Source organism: Stegostoma tigrinum, chromosome 32 (genome assembly GCF_030684315.1).
Source record: "Stegostoma tigrinum isolate sSteTig4 chromosome 32, sSteTig4.hap1, whole genome shotgun sequence".
NCBI classification, from domain to species: Eukaryota; Metazoa; Chordata; class Chondrichthyes; order Orectolobiformes; family Stegostomatidae; genus Stegostoma; species Stegostoma tigrinum.
The window spans coordinates 36,972,782-36,999,508 of record NC_081385.1 but is presented as its reverse complement, the minus strand read 5'-3'; the positions used below and the strand labels follow the sequence as shown (position 1 = coordinate 36,999,508).

At 42.1% G+C, this 26,727-nt stretch overlaps 1 protein-coding gene across 9 annotated transcripts in view; it reads left to right on the top strand.

Annotated features, from left to right (window-relative positions):
- Positions 1 to 26,727, top strand: part of LOC125466930 (rho GTPase-activating protein 32-like) — a 511,751-nt gene that overhangs the window by 379,982 nt on the left and 105,042 nt on the right. For all 9 annotated transcript variants that reach the window (XM_059638930.1, XM_048562116.1, XM_048562117.1 and 6 more), the window contains 2 exons: positions 180 to 257; positions 2,271 to 2,352. In XM_059638930.1, the coding sequence (XP_059494913.1) occupies positions 180 to 257; positions 2,271 to 2,352 (160 nt within the window). The remainder of the gene's footprint in view (positions 1 to 179; positions 258 to 2,270; positions 2,353 to 26,727) is intronic.

The window sequence follows — 26,727 nt, the reverse complement described above, 5'->3', positions numbered from 1 at the left end:
TTAAGCATTAGATTTGTGCAATATTTTTGAATTTCCTTGGTTTTGCTTTTGAAAGCATCCAACGCACATTAGATATTGGAGCGAAGAGACTGTTGTGGCTGGGAGGAGACTGGTGTGCTCATGTGCCAAGGGCGGTACAGAGAAGTTGACTGAAATGCTGTTTCTGCTGTGTTTCCTAGGTCGGAGATATAGTATCTGTTATCGATATGCCCCCTAAAGAAGATACGACATGGTGGAGGGGAAAGCATGGGTTTCAGGTAAGTGCCTGTGTGTGATGGTGTGTTGTTGTTGAGATCTCTTAATTGAATTCATGTTGCTGCTTTTGAGCAACTATTTGAGAGAGATATCTTTTATCAAAAGTTGATAACATCGTTCCTTAAACTGTGTTCAGTTGAACATAATCTGGATTGTGGCTTAGTGGACAAACTTGTGTATCTGGCATGCTCATAACTTGGTTATAGATGTCATGGTTAAACAGAATTTTAGTTTCTTTACTTGGCTTCCATACATATTGCACTCATATTATCTCTCAATGCTTTTCACTCAATTTCACTTTCTCATTTCTGTTCAAAACTCCCCTTTACACAGTAGAGTTGCTGAAAGAAATTAAATCTCAGAAAAGTTACATTCCATATTCCTCAACGTATATATTTTGGGACTGTTTCTGTGAATTTAGAATGCCTTTGAGTTGTAGCTGCAGTATAAACATCTTCATTGTACAAGTGAGAAATTGTGCCAATTTTATCACAATAAGAAGTACAGCATGAAATCCTCTTCATGAGTGGAATAGCTGCTACATTCCTCTTATACTAGTTCTGTCTTCATTGTGTCCATCCTATTTATCATCGTGGCATAATATGAAAGGGTATGCAGCATTGCATCTCTTAACTCTAGAGCAAACATCTATGTCATTCTAACTTGCTGTCCTTTACTCAGCCTTTGTCAAATATGTATCCATATACCGTTCACAAGCTGAGATTGATTCTGCTTCCACCATTCTGTGTTCTAACAAACACTTTATTTAAGTAATGTTCCTGATATCTCTTTATTCTTTTAGTTGTGTTAAGTTTATTCCCTTTAATTATTGACTTGCTGAGCAGTGGAGACAGTTCCTCCTGATTACTGCATCAAAGCTGAAGCTCATTTTGAACTCTTCTTTGCTGCAGTGGAAAATAGTTCAGGTTTTCTGCACTTTAACAGAAGCCTGTCCTCCTGGGGTCATAAGAACAGATTTGTACTATACCTTCTCTGTAGCTTTGTAACATTGATTCAAATATTATGAGCTCAAAACTAGACCAGATATCCGCATCAGCAATTTTTTTTGCACCTCTAGTTATTCTTTGCATTTATCATGATTTTCCCTTGTTATGAAGCGTAGAATCCCTCTCCTTTTACAGTTTTATCAACTTGTTCTTACATTTGTAAAGGTTTGAGTATCTGACCCAAAATGCATGTAGCTGTTGCTTTCCTGTTTACTAGTGCTGTTTCCCTTTGCTGTTTGTGGGACCTTTCAGTGTTCAAACTGGCCATTCTTCACAAAGTAACTAACAGGTATGGGAGCGCAATGGAGTATGTAATTAAAATAGAATTATAATTGGCTGTGAAATGTAACGGTAATGTGTAACAATTAACCAAATAATCAAAAGACTGACATGCAGGAATAAGTATATTTCATCTAGTCAGGATCTCAAACAGGATTGAACTGTAAGTGTATAGCTCTCTATCAGAAGTGAACTCTGAATTGTACGTTACATCATCGTGAGTAATGATATGTTAGATCCTTTGTGGAGTCATTCTAATGCTGGTTTTTTGATTGAAGTGGGTGAGGAATCAGTACTGCTGGGTGAGTTGGGGAAACTGCTGGAGTCAGTGCTTGGACAGTTCGATCAATTGATTTCCTCAGGCTCAATTAAGTTAACTGTTCGTCGGCGATTGTCTCTTCTCATTATACAATGCTGAGGAATTTACTTCGAAATATTTAAACCTCCATCCACAGTTCAACAATATTTACATACAAAGTTCAGCCTGTAACTGTTAATTTTTATCTCTCTTTTTGCCTCTCAGTTCAAGACACCTCTGTGTATAAGAAACAGTATTCCAGATGCTTTATACATAGATAAAATCTAGTTTCAGATTTTATTATTTTCTTCATTTTGACCTGCTAAAAAGGAAACCATGTTTTTGACCCTAATTGGAAAGTTAAATCCGTGAATTTACTACGATGATTCAGATTTGCAGTGCCTGATTTCTACCTTTTATTTAATTTGCAGGTTGGATTCTTTCCCAGCGAGTGTGTGGAGCTCATTAATGATAAAGTTCCTCATTCTGTGACGAGTGCAATGCCAAAGCCAGGTATAGTAATCTCCTATCCTCCACCCACTGTACAGATGGCATCCAATTCAGTTCTGATCAGTGTGGGTGTGAAAATCTCTAAATGCTCATAGATAATTTCCATAGGAATGTGCAACAGTGGGTGTCTTGCTCTGAGATATTCATGTGCCTACCATATTTCAACATTCAGTTGTAGTCTTGCACAAATATGAGTCATATCTCACATGGCCATTTAAGTGTGGCATTTGCTAAGTATATAAAATTGTCTGAGGCGTGGATAAAGTGGATAGTTAAAGTCTTTATTCCAGGGTGGAAATGTTGAATCGAGAGGGCATTGTTTTAGGATCACAGCGGAAAGTTTAAAGGAAATGTGCAAGGTAATTTTTTAATGCTAAGGATGGTAAGTAACTAGAACGCATTACCAGGGGAGGTGGTCAGAGCAGATTGACAACAACATTTCAGAGGCATTTAGACAAACATGAACAGGCAGAGAATAGAGACACAGACCATGTAAAGGCAGATAGAATTAGTTTAGAATGGTATCATAATTGGCATAGACATGGTAGGCTAAAGGGTCTGTCCTTGTGCTGTACTATTCTGTTTGCAGACAAACCTGTGGAGTCTCTAGATTTTTATTTGTGTTTCAAATTGTATACAATATATCTGGGGGAAAAAATATACGTGCAGCATTCAGTGTTTCTTTATGCATGGTCAGAAGAGGTGTATCTTTGTAATATCTGAAGACTGTATAAATTGGAATGTTTGCCAAATTGCAGGGATGAGTAAATACAGCCCCAATGAACATGAGAGTGTCCAACACTGCATGAGAGTATTTCAAGCAAATTCAATTTCAGAGAGAGAGTTTACTGTTAATGGGTACTGGTGTTTTCATTTTCCTGACATTTGCAGTGTGATATTAATATATTACTGGAGATGAGAGGCATTGTTACAGAGTGAGGTGCTCATTCCATCGAAATATTAATGTTCAGATGTGATGTAATAGTTCTTTGTCTCTATCTCCATTTCACGTAACTCAGTTCCAGTTTGTTTAGCAGTAAATGAAATGTCATGTCCCAAGAATTTTATGCAATTCAGACAAATACTTCATTTCATAATCTTAGTTTCTTACTTAATTTATGGTTTTATTTCCACTGTAGACAACACCTCTCAACCACCTAGCATCGCAATGCTTTTTCTGCTGGTTTAAAATAATAGCCAATTACATAATAGCAGACTGTGGAGAGTTAACTTGGAACAAGCAGGTGATGTGAGTTGTGTTTGATGGCCCAATTACATTCTATAATAGTCTGTTACAGTGAAGCAGTACTACACTTTTACTGGATTAAGGGCTGTCCTCTCACGTGTTGGAGTAAAATCCAACCTGTTCATGTGTTGGAGTAAGGTATGGCCTGTTCATGAACATACAAACATGTGAAAGATAATCAGAGTCATAGAGATCTACTGCACAGCCAAATGTACTCCCATTGTTTCTATGTTAGCCAGAAACAACCAGCTAACTATTTTAATCCCATTTTTTCAGTATTTGGACCATAACCTTGTATACCATGACAACACAAGTCAATGTCTAAATACGCCTTAAAAGCTGTGAAGGTTTCTGCTCTACCACGGTGGCTGAGTGGTTAGCCCTGCTGCCTCACGGTGACAGGGACCTGGGTTCGATTGCAGCCTTGGGCGACTGTATGTTTATGTCGAGTTTTACATGCTCCCCATTTCTGTTTGGGTTTCTCCAGGTGTTCTGGTTTTCTCCCACAGTCCTAAAATGTGCAGTTTAGGTAGATTGACTGTATTAAATTGTCCATACTGTCCAGGGATGTGCAGGCTGCGTGGGTTAGGCAGGGCTGCAGGACTGTAAAACACAATAGAAGGTGGTGTGAACAGCCCAGACCATCACCAGAAGCCAACCACCCATCCATGGATACCACTTATACCTCTCATTGCCAAGGAAAGGCTGCCAAAATTATGAAAGATTCCTTGCCCCCCTGTAATGCTGTCTTTCAACCTCTTCCATGAGAGGGAAGATGCAAAAGTTTGAACACGCACAGGCAGATTTAAGAACAGCCTGCCATTTATAAGACTGATGAATGGATTTTCTAGCTTAAAATAATGTTGATCTTGTTAATGTTGCTGTTGCCTCTCACTTGTCCTGTGAGGTGTAACCTGTATGCCTCACTCTGCCCAAGATTTTTCATCCTATGATTGTACAGTATGTCCTTGCTTACAATGATTTGCTTGTACCGCTCGCAACCAGAGCTTTTTATTGTACTTAGGTACACGTGACAACAAATCAAATCAAATCAAACCAATCAAACATGGACAGGGTAGGGAGATAAGTCTGGATAGGATGCTTTTTGGGAGATTGGTGTAGACTCATTGGGTAGAAAGGCCTGTTTCAATACTGTAGGGTATGATTTCACCCTTACAATTAGGTCAAGATTCATAGGAACAAAGGAATTAGGAATGAGCGGGATAATTCATTGGTGATACTATCCTTGTCTCAACTCTACTTTCCTGTCTGCCCCCCATAGCTCTTGATCCTGTTTTTCATTGGAAATATGTCTGTTTCTTTCTTGAATCTATTGATTGATTCTCCCTTCACTGCACTCTGGGGCAGTCCCACAGATTCACAACCCTCTGAAAGAAGTCGTCTCTCCTTATCTCAGTTTTGAGCCTACCTTCTCTCACTCGTACGGCCTTGTGTTTGAGTCTGTTCCACAAGGGGGAGCATCTGTTCAGCACTGCCATCTCACAGCGCCAGGGACCTTGGTTCAATTCCAGCCTCAGGCAACTGTCTGTGTAGAGTTTGCACATTCTCACTGTTTCTATGTGGGTTTCCTCCAGGTGCTCCTGTTCCTCCCACAGTCTAAAGATGTGCAGGCTAGGTGGATTGGCCATGGTAAATTGCCCGTAGTGTTTAGGGATATGTAGGTTAGGTGGGTTATAGGGGAATTGGTCTGGGTGGGATGCTGTGAGGGTTGGTGTGGACTTGTTGAGCGAAAGAGCCTGTTTCCACACTGTAGGGATTCTATGATTCTATGAACAACTTATTAATCTCATTTAGCATTTCATATCCCCAAATAGATCCCTCTTATTTTTCAGAATTCCAGCGAGTACAACCCCAAGCAATTCAACTGCTTTTTGTCCAACAGACCTTTCATCCCCGGAGTCAATCTGTGAACTTCCTCTAAACTACCTCCAGTTGCACCACATCTTTCCTCAAGTAAGGAGACCAAAACTGGATGCAATATTCCAAGCGTGGTCTCACCAATGCCTTATTTAATTATAATAGTATGACTTGCATAATTCAGTGTTTTTTTGCAATAAATGCCAGGGTTCCATTTGCCTTTCATATTATATGCTGCACCGACATACCCACTTGCTGTGATTCATGACCAAAGGCACCCAGATCCCTCTGCACTAACAAATTTTGAATCTCCTTCCCATTTAAATAAAAATTTGCCCTTTTATTTTTCTGCCCAGAATGGACAACCTTGTACTCATCAACATTAAACTCCATCTGCCAGATTCTGGTCCGCTCTCCTAGTCTATCAATATCCATCTGTAACGTCTTCATCTGCTCAGCACTGTCTGCTTCCCTGCCTATTTTAATGTCATCCATTAGCTTTGCTGTGTTGCACTGTTTCATTTATATAGATTGTAAGTAGTTGAGGTCCAAGAACAGTTCGCCATCCAGAGAAGAACCCATTTATCCCAACCCTGTACTTTGTCAGTCAGTCAATCCCCTATCCAAGCCAATAATCTACCCTTAACCCCCTGAGATTTAACCTTCTGGATCAGCCTTTTATGTGGCATCATGTCAAATGCCTAATGGAAGCCTATATATATCGCATCCCCATTATGCACTTTGCTGGTTTCATCCTCAAAGAATTCCAGCAAATTTGTCAAGCACAACGTGCTGTTCATGAAACAATGCTGACGCTGGTGAGTTGAGCTTTGTATTTCCAGGTGTTCAGTTATCTCCTCCTTGATGATTGACTCCAGCAACTTCCCCACTACAGAGGTCAATCTACCTGGTCTGTAGTTTCCCCCTTGCTGCCTATCTTCTGTTTTGAATAAGGCTGCTACATTAGCATTTTTCAATCCACTGGTACCTTTCCAGAATTCAGGAAGTTTTGGAAAATCATAACTAATGCATCACTGTCTCTGCTTCCACCTACTTTAACACCCTAGAGTGCCCCATTAGGCCTCAGGCATTTTTTGCCTTTAATCCCATAAGTTTACTCAATACCTTCTCCTAGTTATAGTAATTTCACAAAGTTCCAGTATAGTAACTGCAGTTTTTGGGAAGAAATTATTATCTTCCACCATGAAGACAGAGAAAAAAAATTGCTTTAGTGCCCTGCTATTTCTGAGTTTCCCATTATTACCCCACCATTTTCCTCTCCTAAAGGACAACATTTACACTCACTGTTCTCTTTTTTTTCATATACTTGTAGAAGCTTTTGGTACTGGTGCATATGTTTTCTGCTAGTTTCCATTCATTGTTCATCTTCACTCTTGGATTTCATTTTTGGTAACCCTTGACTGATGTTTAATGTCCTCTCAATCCTCCAGAGTACCTTCTGCAGTATGGTATGCCATAATGTTTGCCTTTGTTACTCTTGAATTCCTTGTTAAGCCATGGATGTTTTTTTTACTTTTTAACAATTGCTCTTCCACTCAGGAATATACTTTAATCGTGACATATTTGGTGTCTCCCCAGGCATTTGCCTCTGTTCTTCAAATGTCCTGTCCTTATGTGTCTATTGTCTATTAGATAGTGGAATCAAAGGTTATGGGGATGAGGCAGGAACAGGATACTGATTGTGGATGATCAGCCATGATCATAATGAATGGTGGTGCTGGCTCGAAGGGCCGAATGGCCTACTCCTGCACCTATTGTCTATTGTCCTTTAATATTTTTGTCCGATTGGACCAACTGTTTCCTCAGGCCTGTTTAATTACCTTTTCCCAATGTCAAAACTCTCATATGCAACTCCTACCACCCTCTGGGTAAAAAAGTGTTTTTATAGAGTTCTATAGCATGGAAATAGACCTTCAGTTGAACTCACCCACACCGACTAGTCACCCCAATCTGACATAGCCCCATTTCCTAGCATTTAGCCCATATCCCTCCGCCTTTTAAATGTTGTAATTGTATCCATGTCTACCACTTGCTCTGGCAGCACGTTCCATACATGCATTATCCTCTGTGTGAAATTGGTATCCCTCAGGTCCTTTTTACAACTTCGCCCTCTCACCTTAAACCTATGTCCTCTAGTTTTGGACTCTCCCACCCTGGGATAAAGACCTTGACTATTCACTCTATTGTAGCCCTGATGGTTTTGTACACCTGTGTAAGGTCACTCCTCAGTTTCCGAAGCTCCAGGGGAGAAAAAGCCCTAGCTTATTCAGCCTCTCCCTATAACTCAAAATCTCTCTAAACCTTCTGCCCCCCTGTTATTTATCTCTGCAGCAAGGGGACTAGTTTCTTCCAATCTAACTTACCTAAACCATAAGACGTAGGAACAGAAAGTAGGCTATTCAGTCCATCGAGTCTGCTCTGCCATTCAATCATGGCTGATAAGTTTCTCAACCTCATTTTCCGTCCGTAACAGTTGATCCCCTTGACAATGCTATCTATTGCTGTCTTGAATGTACTCAATGATCTGGTCTCCAGCCTTCTGTGGCAATGAATTCTATAGATTCCCGACTCTGGCTAAAGAAGCTTCTCCTTATCTCTGATCTAACAGGTCTTCCCTTTATGCTAAGGCTATGCCTTCAGGCCCTAGTCTCTCCTACCACTGGAAACATCTTACTAACATTCACTCTGTCCAGGCCATTCAGTATTCTGTATGTTTCAATTAGGTATCCCCCATCTTTCTAAACTCCATAGAGTATAGACCCAGGGCCCTCAAATGTTCCTCATATGGTAAACTTTTCATTCCTGCAACCATTCTCATGAATCTTCTCTGACTCCCCCCACCCGCTCAGGGCCAGTACATCCTTCCTGAGATATGGGGCCTAAAACAGTACACAGTACTCCAAATGTGTCCTGACCACAGCCTTATAGACCCTCAGAAGTAAATCCCTGTTTTCATATTCAAGTCCTCTCAAAATAAATGCCAAAGTTGCATTTGCTTTCCTAATGACTGACTCAACCTGCAAGTTTACCTTGAGAGAATTCTGGACTAGAACTCCCAAGTCTCTTTGCACTTCAGACTTCTGAATTTTCTCCCTGTTTAGAAAACAGAAAATACTTCTATTCTTCTTACCAAAGTGCATGACCTCACACTTTCCCACGTTGTACTCCATCTGCCACTTCTTTGCCCACTCTACTAACCTGTCCAAGTCCTTCTGCAGCCTCCTCAACCTCCTCAATACTACTTGTCCCTCTAACTACCTTTGTATCATCTGCAAACCTAGCCAGAATACCCACAGTTCCTTCATCTAGATCATTAATGTGCAAAGTGAAAAGTTGTGGACCCAACACTGACCCTTGCAGAATATCGTTTGTCTCCGGCTGCCATCCTGAGGAACACCTTTTTAACTGAACTCTGCTTTCTGCCAGACTGCCAATCTTCTATCCATGCTAGCACTTTGCCTTTAACAACATGGGCCCTTATCTTACTCAGATTTTCTTACTCAGATTTTCTTACTCAGTCTATGCCCTGATAATTTTATATGTCTTAAATTTTGTACCCTTTCAGTCTTCCCTGCCCTCAGAAGAGCAAACCAAGTCTGCCCAGTCTCTCTTGATAACTGAAACTTTCCAGCCCAGGCGACATCCTGGTAAATCTCCACTGCTATCAATTCCTCCTAAGAGGTGGATTCCAGGACTGTGCATAATACCCTAGCTGTGCATAACCAATATTTTACACAGTTTCAGCATATCATCCCTGCTTTTAAGCTCTGTACCTCAACTAAAAAAGGCAAACGCAGTGATTGGAGTGAGGTCAGCCAGGTGGACCTCATAGAATATGAGCTCCCTGATTGGGGATGTTAACCTTGCCCAATCAGGGTGTCTTGGCTCACTGATATAAAATAGGAGTCTCATGGTTCTACTCATGACAGAAGTCAGCCCTGAGCTAGCTGGACCACACTGTACACATGTACATAAGGGGTGATTTGGTGATGGGATACTGGGTTATTTCAGCAAGTATCCCATATGCCTCCTTAACCACTTTATCCACCTGCTATGTTATGGCACAGGCGTACATGCAAACCAAGGTGTCTCTGATGGTTGGTTTTTTTCCCAGTATTGTAGTGTTCATCATGTTTTCCAGTATCATATTGTCCATCATGTAATGGGAAAGCAATGGCCTAGAGGTATTATCACTTGGCTATCAATCTAGAAACTCAGTCTGGGTTCGAATCCCACCAAAGCTGTTGGCTGAATTTGAATTCAGCTTTAAAAAAATCTGATTATGTATCTTTATTGTGTGCATTTTTAGGCCCCATCTCTCAGGAAGGATGTATTGGCCCTGGAGTGGGTTCAGAGGAGAGAATGGTCCCAGGAATGAGAAGCTTAACATATGAGGAACATTTGAGGACTCTGGGACTAGACTCATGGACTTTAGAAGGATGAGGGTGATCTAATTGAAACTTACAGAATACTGAATGACCTGGACAGAGTGGATGTTGGGACGATGTTTCCATTGGTAGGAGAAACTAGGACCTGAAGGCCCAGCCTTAGCGTAAATAGAAGACCTTTTAGAACAGAGGTAAGGAGAAACTTCTTCAGCCAGAGAGCGGTGAATCTATGGAATTCATTGCCACAGAAGGCTGTGGAGACCAGGTCATTGAGTACATTTAAGACTGAGATAGATTCTTGATTGTCAAGGGGATCAAGGGTTGTAGGGAGAAAGCGGGACAGTATGTTTGAGGAACTTATCAGCCAAGATTGAATGGCAGAGCAGACTTGATGGGCCGAATGGTGTAATTTCTGCTCCTGTGTCTTATGGAATTCTCTTGCCGCCTTTGTCCTGTTCAAATGCATCACGTCACATTTATCTGGATTGAATTGCCACTAATCAGCCTGTCAAAAATAGACTATCTGGCCCCTTTAACCTGCTCTTCCATTCTGTTCATGTTGAATTCTACATTCTCACTTCCTGCAATAACCTTTGTTTGATAATCTTTAACTTCGTTTCTTAAGAGTATTCATTTTCCGCACTTACATCATCTGAGACTGAATTCCAAAATGTGCATGACTTTCTCAGAAAAAAGACCCCCTTTTGCCTTAAAAGAGCAATAATTTTTAAATAGCACTCCCTAGCTCTGGACTGATCCACTGGAGGAATTTCCTTTACAACATCTGGAAGTCAGTGGCGAGTGGGGTTCCACAGGGCTCTGTCCTTGGGCCTCTACTGTTTGTAATTTTTATTAATGACTTGGACGAGGGAATTGAAGGATGGGTCAGCAAGTTTGCAGACGACACAAAGGTCGGAGGTGTCGTTGACAGTGTAGAGGGCTGTTGTAGGCTGCAGCGGGACATTTACAGGATGCAGAGATGGGCTGAGAGGTGGCAGATGGAGTTCAACCTGGATAAATGCGAGGTGATGCATTTTGGAAGGTCGAATTTGAAAGCTGAGTACAGGATTAAGGATAGGATTCTTGGCAGCGTGGAGGAACAGAGGGATCTTGGTGTGCAGATACATAGATCCCTTAAAATGGCCACCCAAGTGGACAGGGTTGTTAAGAAAGCATATGGTGTTTTGGCTTTCATTAACAGGGGGATTGAGTTTAAGAGTCGTGAGATCTTGTTGCAGCTCTATAAAACTTTGGTTAGACCGCACTTGGAATACTGCGTCCAGTTCTGGGCGCCCTATTATAGGAAAGATGTGGATGCTTTGGAGAGGGTTCAGAGGAGGTTTACCAGGATGCTGCCTGGACTGGAGGGCTTATCTTATGAAGAGAGGTTGACTGAGCTCGGTCTCTTTTCATTGGAGAAAAGGAGGAGGAGAGGTGACCTAATTGAGGTATACAAGATAATGAGAGGCATGGATAGAGTTGATAGCCAGAGACTATTTCCCAGGGCAGAAATGGCTAGCACGAGGGGTCATAGTTTTAAGCTGGTTGGTGGAAAGTATAGAGGGGATGTCAGAGGCAGGTTCTTTACGCAGAGAGTTGTGAGAGCATGGAATGCGTTGCCAGCAGCAGTTGTGGAAGCAAGGTCATTGGGGTCATTTAAGAGACTGCTGGACATGCATATGGTCACAGAAATTTGAGGGTGCATACATGAGGATCAATGGTCGGCACAATATTGTGGGCTGAAGGGCCTGTTCTGTGCTGTACTGTTCTATGTTCTATGTTCTAACATTCATCCTGCCAAGATTATTGAGGATCTTTTAAACTTCAATCAAGCCCCAATCTCTTTATACTCTTCCAGACTACAATGGAAACGAACCCAGCCTGTCCAACCTATCCTCGAGATAATCCACTCATTTCAAGTATGAATCTAGTCAACCACCTCTGAACCAATGTATTTGCATCCTTCCTTAAGAGACCAAACTCTGCACGGTATTTGAGATGAGACCTCACTATTACCCTGTACAAGTGAAGCAATTTTAAACAGAAATTTACTTCAACGTTTAACGTAAACTTTAAAACCTGGAAAGGAACTGCCAGTTAACAGAAACTGACTGCCTTGACAGCAAACAGTTAATAGTTGAGCAGCTGCTGGTGGTTGCTTGAATAGGGGATAATTACTGGGAGCAGGGAGCTGAAGAAGCATTTGTAACTTGGATGTTATTCAGAAAATCATATAAAGGTAAATTGTGTCTGCTGACAAAGTAAATGGAATACATCATAAATAGTGTAAAAATTGGTAATTTGGCGAGGGGAGAAATTTGGCTGCTTCTTGCCTCCAGTACTTGTGGTTGTTCACGTGAGGGAATGAGTATTTAAAACCCTGTGGAGTGTTATAATGTTTTGTGCCAGTTAATTAGAAAAAGAAGCAATAAACAAAATAGTCAATATAAGTAATCGAGGCTAAGATGTGACAGAGCAGTGCCTGTATCTGGGGGACTGCAGCATGTGGGAGTTTGTAATGCCATCCCAGTGAACACATCTGCAATAGATATCTCTGTCTTGAATCTCTCCGAGTCAGTCTTTGAGATGGAATGAGAATTGGAAGCTCTTTGACACACATGGGGAGAGTAGATGTTGCATGATATTTAGCACCAGACTTCAGCTACCCTTTCTAGAGAGATGCAGGATCAGAATGCAGTTTTTATGATACATTCTGTATAGATGAAAGAGCAACTCAGGCAAGCTGAAGAGTGAAGACCCGCAAAAATGATCATATCCAGCACTTAAAATATTGCTGCAACTTGTGAGGGCAGACATGAGAACCATCAAAAGATAGCCAGAATGAAAACGTGAAGCAGGAGGCTGTCCAAACTGGGGAAGAGGCTGTGGAGGAGAAACATAATATGATAATTGCAGGAATACCGCAATTAAGGAGATGGGCTGGCATCCTTCAAAAGCAGGATTGAGAATTATATTCTGAAAACACGTCACTGGACTAACATTCATTCCGCTTTCTCTTCACAGAAGCTGCTAAGCCCAAGTTCTCCAGTACTTACAGTTTTTATTTCGGATTTTCAGTATCCACGATGTGATTTGATTTATTGTAATCAAATGTACCTAAGTACAGTGAAAAGCTTTGTTTTGTGAACAGTGCAGGCAGATCATAGCAAGCAAGGACAGGCAGATCATAGGGTACTTAGACAGAGTGACGCACACAAAGTTACAGCTGCATAGCAAGTAAGCAAAACAAGAATAACATTAGCAAGATCAACATTATTTGAATTTGGAGAGGCCCATTCAGCAGTCTTTTTTGTTTTATTTGTTTGTTGTATTATTTGAGAGTAACGTAGTCTGTCTGTTTTGGACAAGTTGAGTGAGTGGGCAAGTGCATGACGGATGCAGATGGAATATAATGTGGATAAATGTGAGGCTATCAGTTTTGGGAGTAAAAACAGCAAGGTGATTATTATCTGAATGGCTACAAATTGAGAGAGGGAAATATGTAACAAGACTGGAACCTCCTAAGTGCAAATAGTTTGGATGGAGCAGATTTTGTCAGGTGCGTCCAAGAAGGATTTCTGACTCAACATATAGATAGGCTGACTAGAGGGGAGGCCATATTGTATTTGGTGCTTAGCAATGAACTAGGTCAGGTGTCAGATCTCGCGGTGGGAGAGCATTTCAGTGATAGTGATCACAACTGTCTGACCTTTACTATAGTCATGGAAAGGGATAGGAGCAGACAGTATGGGAAAGCATTTAGTTGGGACAGGGGGAATTACAATGCTATTAGACAAGAACTACCAAGCACCGATTGGGATCGGATATTCTCAGGGAAATGCACAATAGAAGTGTGGAGGTTGTTTATGAAGCAGTTGCTACAGGTACTAGATAGGTTTGTCTCACTGAGGCAAGGAAAGGATGGTAAGGTGAAGGAACCTGGGATGACGAGACATCTTGAACACCTCAAGAGGAAGAAGGATGCTTACTCAAAGTTGAGGAAGCAAGGATCAGGCAGGGCTCTAGAGATCTACAAGGTAGCCAGGACAGAACTGAAGAATGGGCTTAGGAGAGCTTGAAGGGAGTATGAGAAAACCTTGGTGGGTAGAATCAAAGAAAACCCCAAGGCTTTCTATACTCGTGAGGAACAAGAGGATGGCCAGAGTGAGGGTCGGGCAAATCAGGGACAGTGGAAGGAACTTGTATGCGGAGTCAGAGGAGGTAGGGGAGGTCCTTAATGAATACGTTGCTTCAGTATTCACCAGTGAGAGGGACCTTAACGTTTGTGAGGACAGCATGAAGCAGGCAGATATACTTGAACAGGTTAATGTTAGGAAGGAGGATATGCTAGAGATTTTGAAAAACATGAGGATAGATAAGTGCCCTGGGCCAGACGGGATACACCCAATTTTCCTATGGAAAGCAAGAGAAGAGATTGTTGCCCTTTTGGCAATGATCTTAGCGTCCTCACTGTCCAATGGAGTAGTTCCAGAAGATTGGAAGGTGGCAAATGTCATTCCCTTGTTCAAAAAAGGGAATAGGGATAATCCTAGGAATTACGGACCAGCCAATCTTTCTTCTGTGGTGGGTAAATTATTGGAGAGGATTCTGAGAGATAGTATTTATAATTATTTAGAAAAGTGCAGTTTGATTAGAAATAGTCAGCACGGCTTTGTGGGGCAGGCCATGCCTCTCAAGCCTTGTTGAATTCTTTGAGGATGTGACAAAACACATGGATGAAAGTAAAGCAGTGGATGTGGTGTATTTTAGCAAAGCATTTGATAAGGTTCTCCATGGTAGGCTCATTCAGAAAGTAAGGAGGCAAGGGATTCAGGGAAATTCAACTAAATGGATGCAAAACTGGCTGGTCAATAGATGAAAGAGCAACTCAGGCAAGCTGAAGAGTGAGGACCCGCAAAAATGATCATATCCAACAGTTAAAAATCAGTTAAACAGTTATCCAACAGATGGTAGTAGAAGGAAAGTATTCAGCCTGGACCTCGGAGACCAGTGGTGTTCCGCAGGGATCTGTTCTGGGATCAATGCTGTTTGTGATCTTTGTAAATGATTTGGATGAGGAAGTGGAATGGTGGGTTAGTACGTTTGCTGAAGACACGAAGGTTGGTAGAGTTGTGGATAGTGAGGAGGGCAGCTGTAGGTTGCAGTGAGACATTGATAGGATGCAGAGCTGGTCAAAGAAGTGGCAGATGGAATTCAACCCAGAAAAGTATGAAGTGATTCATTTTGGAAGGTGGAATTTGCATGCAGAATACAGGGATAATGGCAGGATTCTTGGCACTGTGGAAGAACGGAGGGATTTCAGAGCCGTGAAGTTATGTTGCAGCTCTGTAAAGCTCTGGTTAGACCATACTTGGAATATTGTGTTCAGTTCTGGTGACCTCATTATAGGAAAGATGTGGAAGCTTTCGAGAGGGTGCAGAGGAGATTTACCAGGATGCTGCCTGCACTGGAGGGCATGTCTTATGAGGAAAGGTTGAGGGAGATAGGGCTTTTTTCATTGGAGTGACAAAGGATGAGAGGTGACTTGATAGAGGTTTACACGATGACGAGAGGCTTAGATAGAGTGGATAGCCAGCGACCTTTTTCCCAGGGCACAAATGACTATTACGAGGGGGCATAATTTTAAGGTGATTGGAAGAAGGTATAGGGGAGATGCCAGAAGTAGGTTCTTCACACAGAGAGTGGTGGACGTGTGGAATGCGCTGCCGGCGTGGTAATGGAATCAGATACTTTAAAGACTTTTAAGCAACTCTTGGGTAGGGGCATGGAGGAAGTAAATTGTAAGGTGTGCAAGGTAGATTGATCTGAGTAGGACAATACGTCGGCACAATATCGTGGGCTGAAGGGCTGTACTGTGCTGTACTGTTTTGTATTGTATGTTCTATCTGGCTGACCTTATAAACCAGTCACAGCAGGTGGTGAAGGAGGCAAATGGTATGTTGATCTTCATGGAATCATAGAATCCCTACAATGTGGAAGCAGGCATTTCAGCCGATCAAGTCCACACCGACCCTCCAAAGAGCATTCCACCCAGACCCACCCCTCCCTCCCATTTCTACATTCCCACCCTAGATACTTTGGGCAATTTAGCACAGTCAGTCCACCTAACCTGCACATCTATAGGCTGTGGGAGGAAACCGGAGTACCTGGAGGATACCCATGCAGACTCCACACAAACAGCTGCCCGAGGCTGGAAACAAACCCGGGTCCCTGGCACTGTGAGGCAGCAGTGCTAACTACTGACCCACCGTGCCGTAGTGAGAAGATTTGAGTATTGTAGCAAGGATGTATTGCAGCAGTTATACAGGAACTTGGAATGACCCCCAAGCCTGGACTGTTATCTGTAGTTTGGCTCCCTATTTGAGGAATGTTGTTCTTGCTCAGGTGTGAAGGCAGCGAACATTTACCAGGTGGATTCCTGGGATGGCAGGATGACGCGAGAGGAGGGGTTCACTTTGTTAGAATTGTATTTGCTAGAGTTTAGAAGGATGAGGGGAGTTTCATAGAAACCTAGAAATTGCCAACAAGGCTAGACAGGCAGATGCAGGAAGGATGTTTCCAATGATGGGGTCACAGTCTAGGGTATGAGATAAACCGTTTTAAATTTCATTAATAGAGTCGTGAACCTGGACCTCACTACCACAGAAAATAATTGAGGTCAAAATGTTGTATGATTTCAAGGAGTTGGATATAGCACTTGGGGTGAAAGGAATCAAAGGAAATTGGGCAAAAGCGGGAGCAGGCTATTAAACTGGAATATCATTCATGAACTCAATGAATGATGGAACACATTCCTCCTGTTTTCTATGTTTCTGAAGTAATTGATATCTAACTGGTATAGAAGGATATTGTAGGGGTGGGTAGGGAGAAGAATTCAAATAAATCCTTATTGTAAACGAGATCCTGTTGGGAGGCTGCCATGAATTAGGAGCTGAATTAAAGAAAAGGTCCTGAAAAGGTAAAATGCTCTGATCTGTTCCTCATCTATGTGAAATTTTACATAGGGATTTCTGAAATTAAGAGGGTGAACACATGGCTAAAGAAGAAAGTGATGTAACAAAGTCGTACATCATATAATTACAGAGACTGGTCAAGCATGTAATAAAAGCAGAATGTTTTTAATCGGGGATTTTAACTTTAATATTAGTTGGGTTAAACCGACTAGTACAAGTGATTAGGATAATGAATTTGTTGAATATCTGCAGGGTAGTTTTTCTCCAATATGTCAAGGACAAAACAGGGTGGTATTTTTTAAAGAATTCTCTCATGGGTTGTGGGCATTGCTGACTGATCAGCATTTAACGCCAGTCTGTAGGTGCCCTTGAGAAAGCGGTGGTAAGCTTCCTTCTTGAACTGCTGCAGCCTATGTGCTGTAGGTAGACCCACAATGCCATTAGGAGGATGTTCCAGGATTTTGACAAAGTGACATTGAAGGAAAAGACATATATTTTCAAGTCAGGAGGGTAGATGACTTGGAGGCGAACTTATATGTGTTCCTGTGTATCAGCAGCACTTTGTCCTTCAAGATGGAAGTGGCCGTGGTTTTGGAAGGTTCTGTCTAAAGATCTTTGAATTTCTGCAATAATACATGCTGCTGGTACTGAGCAACAGTAGATGTGCTGCCGATCAAGTGGGCTCCTTTGTTCTAGATGGTGTTAATCTTTCAGTGTTGTTGGAGCTGCACCCGTACAGGCAAGTGGAGAAGTATTCCGTTGCACTCGGGCTTTGGGGAGTTGGGTAGTGAGTTACTCATTGCAGTATTCCTAGCCTCTGACCTTCTCATGTAGTGAGACAGTGAGTCTAGTTGCGTTTCTGGTTGATGTTGATAGTAGGGAATTCACTTCTGGTAATGCCATTGAATATCAAGGAGTAATGGTTAGATTGTCTATTACTGGAGATGGTCATTACCAGGCATCTGTATAGCGTGAATGTGACTTACCATTTGTCAGACCTAGCCTGGGCATTGTCCAGGCATTAGGTTTAAAAATATTGAACCATATTTTGTTAATGGCAGATGAATATTTATCTAATAGCTGTCATAATATGATCAAGGACAATGCAGTGTTTGAACAGGAGAGTCATAAAACAGTTACAAAGGTTCCATTTTTAGGCATAGTCGACTTCAGTGAAATGAAAGTGAGCTGTTCACGGTCAAGTTGGCAGATTTGTTCATGGATAAAATGACAAGGTCGGGGGAGGTGTTCAAATGAGAACTCAACATGATACAGATTTATACTACTAAAGGAAAGAGAAACCTGTTTGTCAAAAGCAACAGGTATGGACAAGAAGAGAGGTGTTTGTACCTCTCTGATTCTGGTCTCAAACATTCCTGACATTATTCACTCCCCATCAGGTCAATATCTTCTGGATCTTTGTTTGGACTTCCCCTCTCTATCTGTTTTCCTCCCTGAAACGATTCCTTAGTAGATATGTCTTTCACTATGTCTTTGTTCATCTATCCTAACATTTCTTATCTGTGGTTCTGTTTTTATTTTGTAATGTTCGTGTGAACCGCAAAGTAGCAATTATTATAATAGAATCATAGAATCCCTACAGTGTGGAATCAGGCCCTTCAGTCCAACAAGTCCACACCAACACTGAGCACCCCACCCAGATCCATCCCCCCATAACCCACTTAATCTACACGTCCCTGAATACTAAGGGCAGTTTAGCACAGCCAATCCACCTAACCTGCACATCTTTGGACTGTGGGAGGAAACTGGATCACCCAGGGGAGACCCATGTAGGCATGGAGAGAATGTGCAAACTCCACACAGACAGTCGCCTAAGGGTGGAATTGAACCTGGGTCTCTGGCGCTATGAGGCAGCAGCGCTAACCACTGAGCCAACCATGTAAAAGAAAAAGACAGTTAGGTAAAATAAGCACAGATCCTGTTGAATATGGGTAACACAGAGAACAGTAAAGGATAACAAAACAGGTACAGAAAGGGAGTAGGAAGAAAAAGTTGTAAAGGAGGTCAAAATCAGCACATCAAGCTGAAAGAAGTGCAGGTTAACGGGATTGTCCATGCTAAATTACCCTGTAGAGTCCAAGGATATGGAGGCTGGTTGGGTTAGCTATGGTAAATGTGGGGTTATGGGAATAGGTTGGGGCTCTGGGTCTGAGTGGGATGCTCTTCAGAGCAAACCCGATAGGCCGAATGGCCTTTTTCCGCACTCTGGAATTCTACGATTCTATGTTGTATTAGTATTTACAGTAGGTGAAATGGATCGTGTAAATATAATTTATTGGAAATGTTAAGCAGGTCTGAGAGCATCTGTTGTGACAGAAACAGATATTGTTGACTTAAGGATGGCACTTCTTCAGAACTGAAATTTTTTAGCGATATAACAGCTTTCAATAAGACAGAGGAAAAAGAGGAAAGACCACAAGGGAAAGTCTAATTGTTTGGTAAACATAGAGACTGAACAACAGAAGGATTGATCATGTGTGTTAAAAAGAGGTGGTGATTGGATAAGTCATGAAACAAATGTCTAAAGCAATTGTAATGGTGGAAAGTATGGCGCAGCCACATCTGGCATACAAAAGAAGTTGAAGCAGTCGTTAATATGTGCAATTATTGTATTATTGATTTAAACTTGAATATAAGTGCGTTGATCAGTAACCTCTCAGATAATTTGAAAATAGTGAGGACAATAGCCATAGATTACAGGAGGATATAAGTGGACTAGTCAGATGTGCTGATCAGTGGCAAATGGTATTCAATCCAGGTAGGTGCAAGGCGAAGCACTTTGAGCAGGACAAATAAGACAAGTAAATACATGATGCACGACAGGACCCCGGGAAGCATCAAGCATCAGAGGGACCTTGGTGTGCATGTCCACTGATCCTTTAAGGTAGCGGGACAGGTAGACCAAGTGGCTAAGCAGGCATATGGTATATTTGTTTTTTTATTAGCCAAGGCACAGAGTTTAAGAGCAGGGAGGTTATGCTGGGAATTGTATAAAGCATTAGTTAGGCCACAGCTCGAGTGCTGTGCACAGTTCTGGAATTGCCTTACAGGAGGGATGTGATTACGGTGGAGAGGGTGTAGCAGAATTGACCAGGATGTTGCCTGAGCTGGAGTGTTCGGTTATCAAGAAAAATTGGACAGATTGGGATTATACTCCTTGGAGTAGAGGAGACTGAGGTGGACAAAACTGAGATTTTTAAAATTGTGGACAGAGTACACAGGAAGAAACTTTCCCCTTGGTGAAGGGAGCAATGACCAGAGGAAGAGATTTAAGCTAAGGGGCAGGATGATTCGAGGGACTGTGAGGAAAAACCTTTGCATCCAGATGGTAGTGCGAATCTACCTGTAACGGTGGTAGGAGCAGAACCTTTCATAACATTTAAGAAGTAGTTAGATGTGCACTTACAATGCCAAGGCCTAGAAGATTGTGGGCCAAGTACAGGAAAATGAGATTCAAATAGTTAAGTTGTCATTTTTGAATGTCACTATCTCGATTGATTGAAGGGCCTTTTACAGTCCTGTAGTCCTCTGTGGCTAGGTATCGATTCCTTAAGATGTATGAGATGCAGTTCCTCAAGCTGATGTTAAGCTTAGTTGAAACAGGAGATCAAAGTCAGAATAAGAGTGGAGCTGGGAATTAAAATGACAGGCACCCGCAGGCACTGTTTCATGCTTGCGGTCTGAAAGTAGGTGATCCGAAAAGAACAGCTACTCAGCCACTGTTTGGCTTGTCCAAAGTGGAGGAGATTTCATTATGAGCAGCAAATACCATACACTAAATTGAAATTGCTGATCGTAACCTCTGTCCCATCTCTTTTGCGTTATGGTCTGTTCTGTGTTTTTGTTAGAATACATTCTGTCATGTGTTTTTATTGGATTATATGCTTTTATTGGAGCACAGTGTTCATTGTACTTCTGTGAGAATATAATGGATCAGTGTGGTTGTTTGTGGAATTAGTGCCTGGCTTTTTGCACACTTTGTCCAAAGAAGTACGTTATTCAGTTGAACAGTGCGAGAAAAGAGTTGTCGTATATTAATGACACAGTTTTGTTATGAAATTCAAATCAAATAGTTTAGTCGAAATTAGGTTCACATTACATCTTATAGAGAAACAATAATCAGCAATCTGCACTTTGTTTACATTAAGGTATAAAAACTCTGTGTGAATCTTCTTTCCAGTGGAGTTGAATTATCAGAAGTCATTAGAACACTAGATCAGCTCATTCTTCATTTAGGTGATAGAACTTAGAAAATGTGAGTACATTTAACATTCCAGGAGTAATTGATAATTGGCAATTGTTACAGAAGTGACATTTGACTTGATTCCACACTGAAGAAGTCTTGGGATTCCGAATCGATACCACAGTGACTGAATGGTGGGGTCCAGGATTTCTTCCACGATAAAAGAATGCTGGGGTCGGGAATTGATTCTACAGAACTAGAGTGGTAGATCCAGGATCGGTTCCACACTGCTGGAATGTGCAAGCCCTGGACTGACAGTAGACAGTCCTGATTTTGTAAGTAGTGGGGCAATCTGAATATTCTTCATTACTGTCAGGCTGAACAGGACCACTTTGCCCCACATTTTATTTGTTATTTCAAACTTTCAACTGGATGTACAAACCTAGTCTGTGCTAATACTGTATTGCAAAATATTTGCTTTGTTGTGGCCACATGCTTGATACTAATGGGTTACTTTGCTGTATGGTGGAGCCAAAGTGACAAAGTTTGGGGTTCTTTTTACACAATGTATCATGCTTGGTGACTGATCCTTTGTCAATTAACCAGTGTGTCTGACTGGGGCAAGTTTGACCATCATCTGTAGATGTCTTGTTGCAACTTCTCAGTAAATGTATGACATTTGAGTTTGAAACTGCCGATGCTGGAGAATCTGAGATAATAAGGTGTCGAGCTGGATGAACACAGCAGGTCAAGCAGCATCAGTGGAGCAGGAAGGCTGAGGTTTTGGGTCTAGACCCTTCAGAAATGTAGGTTCTAGACCCGAAACATCAGCTTTCCTGCTCATCTGATGCTGCTTGGCCTGCTGTGTTCATCCAGCTGTACACCTTGTTACCTGACATTTGGGTTTGTTGGTTAAACTATAATTTTGATTACAATAACACTGTGGTGACAAGCAACTAGCATCTCTGAATAATTCTATTTGCTAATTGTGAGTGCTTTCCTCTGTTTTACTTGTTTACTGTTGGAAATCTTGTGGTTTACTCCTGTAATAAAGACAGAAATTGCTCGGGAAACTCAGCAAGTCTTGCAGTATCTGTGGAGAGAAAACCACTTCAAGTGCAGTGACCTATCTTCAGAACTGATTGTTGCTAGGAAACCTTGATATTTTTGCTGATGAGTGAGTGGATAAGTGGAGGTCAAGCCTAGAGAGAGTGACTGATACAGGAAAAGAAAGTTAGGCAGACAAAGGGATGATTGATGTTAAGCCAGAGAAGCAGAAAAGCTGATAGTGGGGAGAATGAATAGTGGAAATGAGTATGGCGTTCTGGAGTCAGCCCCCGTCATGACAGGCCCTGGGGTGTAGGGTTTGGTAAAGGACATTTGAATGTGGTGTTCCAGCTCAAAATGATTGAACTTGATATTGTATCCTAAAAACTGCATGTCTCCAAATAGAAGATGGATTTCTGTTCTTCCAGTTCATGCTGAGCATTGCTGGAGCACTGCAGCAGGCCCAAGACAGGAACGTTGGCTAGGGAGCATGATGGTATGTTGAAGTGGCAGACAACCAGAAGCTCATGGTTGTTTCTATGGACAGAATGCGGGTTTTCTGCAAAGTAGTCACCCAGCAAGGTTTGAAGATGTGAAGACATTTTGATGGGTACATGAACAGGATGAGCTTAGAGGGATATGGGCCAAATGCTAGCAAATAGGACTAGGTCAGATTGGGATATCTGGTCGACATGGACAAATTGGACTCTTAAGACTCTCTATATAGTTCAGCTAATTGTGGGATCAATGAGTTTGTATTTAGGATTCACGGCCAGCCTGTCTCCTGAAGTGGAAACAAAATGTTGAGCAAGGGAAGGGAGGAGTCAAAGATGGATCCAGTGAAGGTTATAACAAGGTGGAAATTTGAAAGGAAATTGATTAACTTGTCCAATTCCAAGCAGAGAAGGAAACAGCACCGATTATATCATCAATGTACTGAAGAAAGTGTGTTGTGAGGGACCCAGATAGGATTGGAACAATAAATTTTGCACGTAGACCACCAAAAGGCTCATATAACTGGACTCAGGCAGGTACCTGTGGCCTTACCTTTGACCTGAAGAAAGTGAGAAGAGTTAAAGAAGAAGTTGTTCAAAGTGAGGACAATCTCAGCCAGATGGAGGAGGGTGGATACTGTTCTGGTATTCTTTCCAGGAAGAAGCAGAGAAATCTGAGATCAGCCTGAAGGGGGAGGGATATGCAAAGGGACTGCACATGCATGGTGATGAGAAAGTGGCTAGTAACTGCAAACTGGAATTTTTTTATTGATTCACTTGTGCAATGTGGACGCTGCTTAGTGGTTGGCAGTTCTTCCCCAAATTTAGTTGAGAAAGTGCTGCATCCAGTAGGTAGACCCACCCTCCTGGTTGGGAGGGAATTTAAGGATGTTGACCAAGCGACAGTGAAAGAATGGCAATATATTTCCAAGTCAGGATGGTGAGTGACTTGAAGCGAAACTTACAGGTGATGGTGTTCTCACATATCTGAGGTCATAGAATCATAGACCCCCTACAGTGCAGAAAAAGGCCATTCAGCCCATCAAGTCTGCACTGACCCTCCAAACTGTATCTCATCTAAATCCACTTTCCCACCCTATCCACATATTCCCGCATTTACCATGGCTATCCCATCTTGTATGCACGTACTTGTACACTATGGGGAAATTTAGCATAGCTAATCCACCTAACCCAGATAGTTTTGGATTGTCGGAGGAAGCCGGAGCACCCATCAGAAATCCATGCAGACACATTGAGGTCATGCAAATCCTGCACAGATAGTAACCCAAAACTGGAATTGAAAGCACCCTCTGGTGCTATGAGGCAGCGGTGCTAACCGCTGAGCCACTATTCTGCTCATAATTGATATCCTTTGAGATGGAAGTGGTTGTGGTTTTTAAAGGTGCTGTTTAAGGATCTTTGGTGAATTTCCACAGTGCATCTTGACATAGTACACATTGCTGCTACTGACTGTTGGTCGTGGAGGGAATAGATGTTTGTGGATGTGGTGCCAATCAAGTGGGCTGCTTTGTCCTGGATGGTTCAAACTTCTTGAGTGTTTTTGGAGCTGCAACTATCCAGGCAAGTGTTCACAAGTCACCAAAAGAGGAAGAGTTACCGGACCTGAAACATTAACTCTGTTTTCTCCTTCACAGATGAAGCCAGACCTACTGAGCTTTTCCAGCAACTTTGTTTTTGTTCCTGATTTGTAGCATCCGCAGTTCTTTTGGTTTTTATGGAATCTGCTCAACTTCCTGGAGCTACTTTTCTCTCTCTCAGTTTTCAGTTCTTCTGTTGCAAAGATTGTAGACACCAGCTGGTAGCAATGTTTCTATAAAGCTAGGAATCTTCTAGCCCAGTAGATGGTGCAGTTGCTAGACCTATTTAAACCTTTCATTGGGAGTATTGATTCAAACCATTGAGCTACAGTTAACAGAATAGTACTCGATGAATTTGTGATTTGCATGACTGCCTATATATTTCTTGTTTTATTCTTCCTGAGCAGACTGATCCTTGCAAAGATCTAATTGTACAGTTTCAGAAATCACACTATTATCTTTACTCACAGATGAGGTTAGACAGTGAGATTCTAATTAAAGGTTGTCAAACCCACAGCCTGAAACCACAATCCAGTCCAAGGGAGGTTTACACCTGGCCCGCAACCAGACTTAATTCAATACTCAATTTAAAGTGGCTTCACCACCAGAAATTCAGAGGACCAGCAATCTGCAAAAGGTTTCCCAGCAACCATCCTGTTAAATGCTCAGGCAACAGGGAAACACTGTGATTTTGTTGGCCGACAGGTCACTCTTAGTGGTGATGTGTATGCTGTTCATTGCCTACCTCTCTCCCTTACTTTCCCCCCACTTTATCAGTAAGCATTTTTGTAAATTCCTTTCCCCTTCCCCTATCCTGACAGCTTCTCAGCGCCCTTTCAGATTGGTCGATTGGCACTTCAACTGTTTCTGGAGTGCAGTTCTCTTGCCAGCCTGATCATCTGCTGCTTCTGAGATGTGATAATGGGAACTGCAGATGCTGGAGAATCCAAGATAATGAAATGTGAGGCTGGATGAACACAGCAGGCCCAGCAGCATCTCAGGAGCACAAAAGCTGACGTTTCAGGCCTAGACCCTTCATCAGAGAGGGGGATGGGGTGAGGGTTCTGGAATAAATAGGGAGAGAGGGGGATGATGATGAAGGGTCTAGGCCCGAAACGTCAGCTTTTGTGCTCCTGAGATGCTGCTGGGTCTGCTGTGTTCATCCAGCCACACATTTTATTGTGAGAGATAATGGGAACTGCAGATGCTGGAGAATTCCAAGATAATAAAATGTGAGGCTGGATGAACACAGCAGGCCAAGCAGCATCTCAGGAGCACAAAAGCTGACGTTTCGGGCCTAGACCCTTCATCATCATCCCCCTCTCTCCCTATTTATTCCAGAACCCTCACCCCATCCCCCTCTCTGATTTGGATTCTCCAGCATCTGCAGTTCCCATTATCACTCATGCATTAAACCCCCTGCCTTCCCAAAATTCATTAACTAGCACACCTAAGCTCCTGTCTCTAGCTCCTTGTTCACCAACAGCACACCAACCCCTTCCCTTTGGTCATTCTTCAGCAAACGCCCATGATCACCCCCGTGCATTCCTCAGTCCATGCTTTGTCATTCAACTTCAGGTACTGACCATGTCAGTTCATTCACCACGTACTTGTAACTGGGGCCTTTTGTTCACAGACATTTCCCAGCAATGGCCTTTCATTGTGAGAATTTGCCTCAAGCACTCAGTCCAATTTAAATATCAACAGGTTAATTAATACAAAGAAAAATGTAAGAACTTGCACCATTCTTTGGCATTTTAAATGTGATCATGGAAATTGTTGGTTTGATTTGAGCTCAGTCCATCATTTTATTTTTGTCAGTGGAAATGTCACATCCAACAAAGTAAACACATCTTAAATTCCCTCTCCAGTCTTTCCAGAACTCCAGAATTGCCTGCATAAGATCATTCTTTTGATTTCACTGTTAACCCAAACTTTCCAAAGGGAAGAACAGGAATTTCGGTATTTGGTTCGGGGAATTTACCTAAATCAGCACTTTTGATTTCCTTTGTGATTGAAAGTTTTAATTGGACAACCTCAGAGATTGCTTGTTTTAAGAAGTCGAGCTCAGCTTCCTTAGATTTTCCCTTATCTACATTCCCTGCTCCCAAAATCCTTGCCCTCTCTCAAACAGAATGACACTGAAATAGTGGGACAACAATGTGTGGAGCTGGATGAACACAGCAGGCCAAGCAGCATCTTTTGTCTCATCCTGCAGCAGCGGGGTTACCTCTGCTATCGGACTCACCTCCCCTTACTCTTGGGCAATAGGATGAATTACGTGGACAAGCAAAGCAATGGCAAAGTCAGCTAGAAGATTGGGTTTGAAGAACATAGGCTCAGTGTGTTTATTAATCAATTCTCAATTGATATTCTTGAGCTGAGTGCATCCTGACTTGCCAATCTGCTGGTTGTGTGTGAGAGGCCTGGATCCAAAATCTGCCAAAATGGAAAGAGAACATGTTTCCTGCTGCCAGTGACTGTAGAATAAAGAGCAGCTTCTGACATGCTCCTGCGGGTGCAGTTCA